The 5180-nt window shown below is 38.9% G+C and overlaps 1 protein-coding gene across 1 annotated transcript in view; it reads right to left on the bottom strand.

The window, feature by feature from the left end:
- Positions 1-285: 285 nt before the first annotated feature.
- Positions 286-5180, bottom strand: part of ska2 (spindle and kinetochore associated complex subunit 2) — a gene marked incomplete in the record, with an annotated part of 9952 nt that continues 5057 nt past the window's right edge. The window contains 3 exon segments of the mRNA XM_035666172.1: positions 286-1377; positions 2007-2142; positions 3290-3332. Of these exon segments, the coding sequence (XP_035522065.1) occupies positions 1251-1377; positions 2007-2142; positions 3290-3332 (306 nt within the window).

Raw genomic sequence — 5180 nt, 5'->3', positions numbered from 1 at the left:
CTCTGCTGATTCCATAGCTGAAGTGTGAAATGTGAAAACAAAAACTGTTCAGCGGGAGCTTCATGGAATGGATTTCTATGGCTGAGCAGCTGCATGCAAGCCTTACATCATCAAGTCCAATGCCAAGCTTTGAATGGAGGGGTGTAAAGCACATTCTCACTGGATTGTGGAGCAGTGGAACAAAAAGGGGCGGGTCCAGGCATTCATTACAACTGAAATGATGTGACTCAGTTCTACACTTTCTAAATAAAAGTCACCTGTAGGACCAAAGAGGACACCACTTGATAAAACTTTAAATTAGATTTTATTTTCTCCAAATATTGGATCAAAGAAGAAGGACATAGGATGATGAGTCTGAGCAGACCTTTGATGGACCTTTCAGTCTTTTACAGTTTTCCATACTTATATCTAAGAATACATTTTCGTCATTACCAACAAAGTACTGAGGTTCATACCCAGCCCTGCATACAAACACTGAGGGCAAACAAAGGGCATTTTACCTAGACCATGTCAGGAATGAACAACACACTTTTTTCCATCTAAAGTATTACATTATTACAGTATTTACATTAGAAATGAGCAGATGACAGAGAATAGGACTTGGATATGGGAGGCTCACATGTGAGAGCGACCACTCTCATATCAGCTGTTCCTATTATGGCATATATATGTGTCAATGTGGGACCAGTCCAGACCCACTGTCAGTGTTGCTGTAGTTCTGCTGAGATCAGTCAAGTGTACAGCGATAAAATACACACAGTGCGGCTCCACTTTCTCAATTTATCCTATGAAAATCTCTTTGTTGACCTCTCCCCTTTCTGCAGTGATGTATGGGTAATCTGCAGGACCCTGTGACAACACTGACAAATAATTATTTTAGAAAAGTTACCCACTGCAGCTTTAATAATGGCTCAGGGTTAATGAAGCAGAGGGAAATGAATGAGGGAGCATGTTGGGATGGCAGTGAAGGACAGGCAGGTGACAGACAGAAAAGTTCAAATAGACAACTGTGACCTGGAAGAGGAGGAAAAATAGCGTTCCAATTTGTGGATGGAAACTGTAACAGCATCTGAACTGACTGAAATGTGACTGATGTCCACAAACATCTGGTGGCGTGCGTGTGTCTGGCTGTGCCCTCCTAGAGCCTCTGCAGTGTGATCCTTCAGCTAATTCACCCTCCGTACTCTGGGTCGTGTGGAGGATCAGCCAAACCCAGCACACACTGTCGACAGTCTCCGGGTTCATTCACCTCACATCACGAGTCGAACGTGGCCCTTCCTGTCCAGTGCCACTAAAGAGAGGTGCTGCAGGACCTTCAGCTTGGCGTCACTCACCTTCATCTTCAACTGCTTCATCTTCTGCACACTAAGGAAGCTGCTGCAGAGGGCAAGAGGAAACAGTGACTGATCATTTCAACTGTAAAATCGACCGATGCAGCAGTGTCCCATTTCATGTTGATAGTAATGAGAGAGACTTTGTACTAAACAAATCTGTTGTTCTAAAACATCAGTCCTGTCAACAGATTTAAATGTTCATCTACACAAAACTTAAGACATGTTCAGTATACCAACTGGTTTCTAAAACTAGTTAACATAAGCTTTTCCAAGTTAGTTCCCCTGTTAAAGGGACAATGTGCAAACTTCCCTCCAAAAACAAAGAAAAAAGTATAATAGTTTACATTATTAAACATTTAAAATCAATAATTGTAAAGTTTTTATTTTTTGTTTTCATAAAGTAAATTACTTTTTCATCATCATTAATATAAACAAAAGGCAAGTGGGCTTCAAAGTGGCTTTGTGTGGTCTACGCACTCTTAAACTTTGATCTTGCCCAAGAACAAGTGGCCAGTAAACAAAATACTGAATGCCACAAAAGTTCTTGAATTGTTCTCACCCACAATTTACGATCAGATCTGCGCATACGAACGATTCATACATAAGGCCGAAATATTCACTGTGAGACAGAAATGATTGTGGTGTTGTTGCTCATTGCAGCTCTTCTCTAACCTGTTGTCCTTGCTGAGGTGCTGCTGCAGCTGCTGGTAGAACACATTGAGGTCAGCCAGCTTAATGTTGGAGCGTACGCTGAGAGGAACCGCCTCAAACATCGCCTCACTTAGCTCCACGTTATCACACTCACAGCCTGTGGATGCACACAAGGAGGTGTCACTCAGTCACCTGATGGACCAATATGTACATTCCAGCTGATCCTAAAGCGGAAAAAATATTTTCAATTTTCCCTAAAGAGTCAGTTCACCTAAATTACAAAAGAACAGATTTTCCTCTTTTGCTTCTAATGCTATTGATCCATTTATGTAGTTTTGGATTTGTCCAGGTTTTGAGAAATCTGACTGATATTCTCTAAAACAGGGTTCCCACTCAATTTAAAAAATAATTTCCCACAACCTTTTAAGTTCGAGGAATGACAATTTTTACTTGACAGTACAGGACAGCACAATGGTATATTATTGACATATTTGGTCCTTTTAATCGATTTCCCATGTGTTTCCCATGACTGGAAAACTAATCTCTAAGTTTCCAGGTTTTCCAGATTTTCCAGGAGGCATGGGAACCCTGTAATAGTCCACAAAGACAGATACCTCTGAGCCTGGAAAAACTACAGCTTGAAAACTTACACCAATGTCTGTCCACAATTATATAATATGTGTGGTGAGGACTATGTGTATTTTTGTTTGCATTTTTTTGGGCTAAATGGAAGTTTTCACTATATTCATCTATTTTTCCCTTTAATTACTACCAAATAACATTCTTTCCAGGAGATTATTATGAACCTAAACTGTGAAATACTGTGGATCAGGATTGATATAATACAAAGTGAAAAGAATGAGCCCTGCACACAGAGCACTAGCTGCCAACAAGACACTAAACACACACATCAAGATGATTGTAAATGACTAAAAACATATATAATAATAATAATGTTATAATGCCATAATGTTATGGTTGCCATTTTAGCTTAGCATGCTAGCATGCTAACATTTGCTAATTAGAGCCTTATAGAAATGTCTGTCAGCGTAACAGGTTTTAAACAGATTATAGATTTGGACCTGATACCGGATGAAAAGTCAGAGGATCACCACAGTTATCACATTGATTCTGAGGGAACATGAACAGCTGTATATCATCCATATCATCCAATCCAATGATAGTTATTGTAATATTTCAGTGTGGGCTAACGTGGTGGACCGACCCAGTCCGGCCCACAGACCAGCACTGCCACCTCTGGAGGGTTCAGAGCAAAGTAGAAGACCTGGAGGTAACACACTCACTCAGTGGCTGCTGTTGGCTACCAGCTGCTATAGCAGGAGGCACCTGAAAGAAAACATTTACTATGTTCAGCAACAGCACAAAGAATCAACAACAACAATCAGAGTGACACCAGACTATGGCAGCTAACAGTACCCTCCACTGATATGGTAAAAACATTATATTGCAATTATCTTGACAGATAATGTGATATGATTCACAGTTAGTGTGGGACTGAACCAATGTTATCAAATTTAATTTTGACTGAAAAAAAATAATTTAAAATTCACTGTTATGCTACATTCACATGGATTCAGGCAGACAGCAAAGCATATCTGATTTTAGTGGATGAGAACAGGAGGATGACATTAGAGAATATTAGCAACCAGATGTTACATTTCTCCCTCACACAGAGAAAACAGCGACAGCAAATAAATAATAAAACAATAACAAAACAACAAGATATACAGAAATATTTTATTTATTTGTAAACAATGTAATATCACCCTATCATCATGCATGTTTTGTTTTGCTCTCCTGCCATTCTGTCGGAATGTTTATTTGTTTTTCTTGTGCCGGAATTGTTTATCTGTCTGAACCCATGTGGATGCAGCATTAAACACACTGTTGCTCTGCTGTATCAGTGTGTGTCATGTGATCATTAATGTATCATATCCAACCAGTGAAAGCATAATAATAATAATAATAATAATAATAATAATAATAATAATAATAGCAGCCAGCACATAATGAGTTCTTTTGAGACTGTTCTTTTGTTAAGCTTCAATACTTCCTGCACAGAAGTTTCAAATTAGTGTAAATTAGAGAATGTGAGGATTATTGCCATAGAGCAGCTGGGAGGCTTTAAATGTGAAATGTCCACAGGAAGTGAGGGGTTTCATTACTAGGAGCTTGAAGCTAATGGAAGGAACATGAAAGTGAAAAAGCAGGAATTATTTAGACAGTGAAAACAGAATGCATTGGGTCTCCTGGAGGCTTGCTGTTACTACCCAATGCTGGTACACAGTAACAACAGCAGGTGGCAGTGTTGTCCCATGTAGCGGGATGCAAACTGTGAAGGCCAACGGTTTCCTTTTTGTTATACTAAACATTATTGTACTATATAATAATAATAATAATAAGAAATAATATGTCAACAATTAGACACTAGCTAAAATATGATGTGGATACCATATTTAAACTCACCTGAATCTCCAGAGCTAGGGCTCACCAGGTAATGTCTTTTATTTTGTTAATAACAGAGCTGGCAGTTTTGATGCACACCACTCAGCGGCATGATGCTTTAGTCTTCCTACTACAATATAATAAAATACAGAGCTGAAGTGAAATGGGAACTTGTGATTTCTGTTCCTTGTTTAAATCCCAGTAATATTTATACAGCACACCAATAACTAAAAATCCAGCCTTGGAACAGAGCATTTCTCATCAGTATCTCGAATAGTTATCTAAAAAATACAGCAACTTCAGATCAATTCAGATCAGTTTCAGGATTAAATCAACAACTTTAGTTAGCCCCACACTTCCAGTTCAAGCCCAGCCCAAACCGAGTACGGCTACAAATACAGATAATTGAGTTGGTTGAACACATTCAGACAATGGTGTACTTGCTTCTACGTAATGATACATCAAAGTTCCAAGCAGCAGAAGAGAGAAATGTACATTTGTTTTTTAAATCTTTGCTAATTAGAGACCTTTTGAGATGTTTTCTGGATAAAGATAATGTAGATATTGTTATTATCATAGTGATGGAAGCACATTGTTCCAAAGAGATGGTCCTTTGTATTTCCATGAAAAGTGATTAATTGATTGATTAATCGCATGTGATGAAGGTCCTGGAGAGACTGGTCTTAGCCCAGCTGAGGCCACAGGTGAGGACGTTTCTGGACCCTTTGC

This window comes from Morone saxatilis, unplaced genomic scaffold (assembly GCF_004916995.1).
Source record: "Morone saxatilis isolate NCDOM2014 unplaced genomic scaffold, NCSU_SB_2.0 Contig20, whole genome shotgun sequence".
Lineage (NCBI taxonomy): Eukaryota > Metazoa > Chordata > Actinopteri > Moronidae > Morone > Morone saxatilis.
This window is presented reverse-complemented; position numbering and strand designations above follow the sequence as displayed.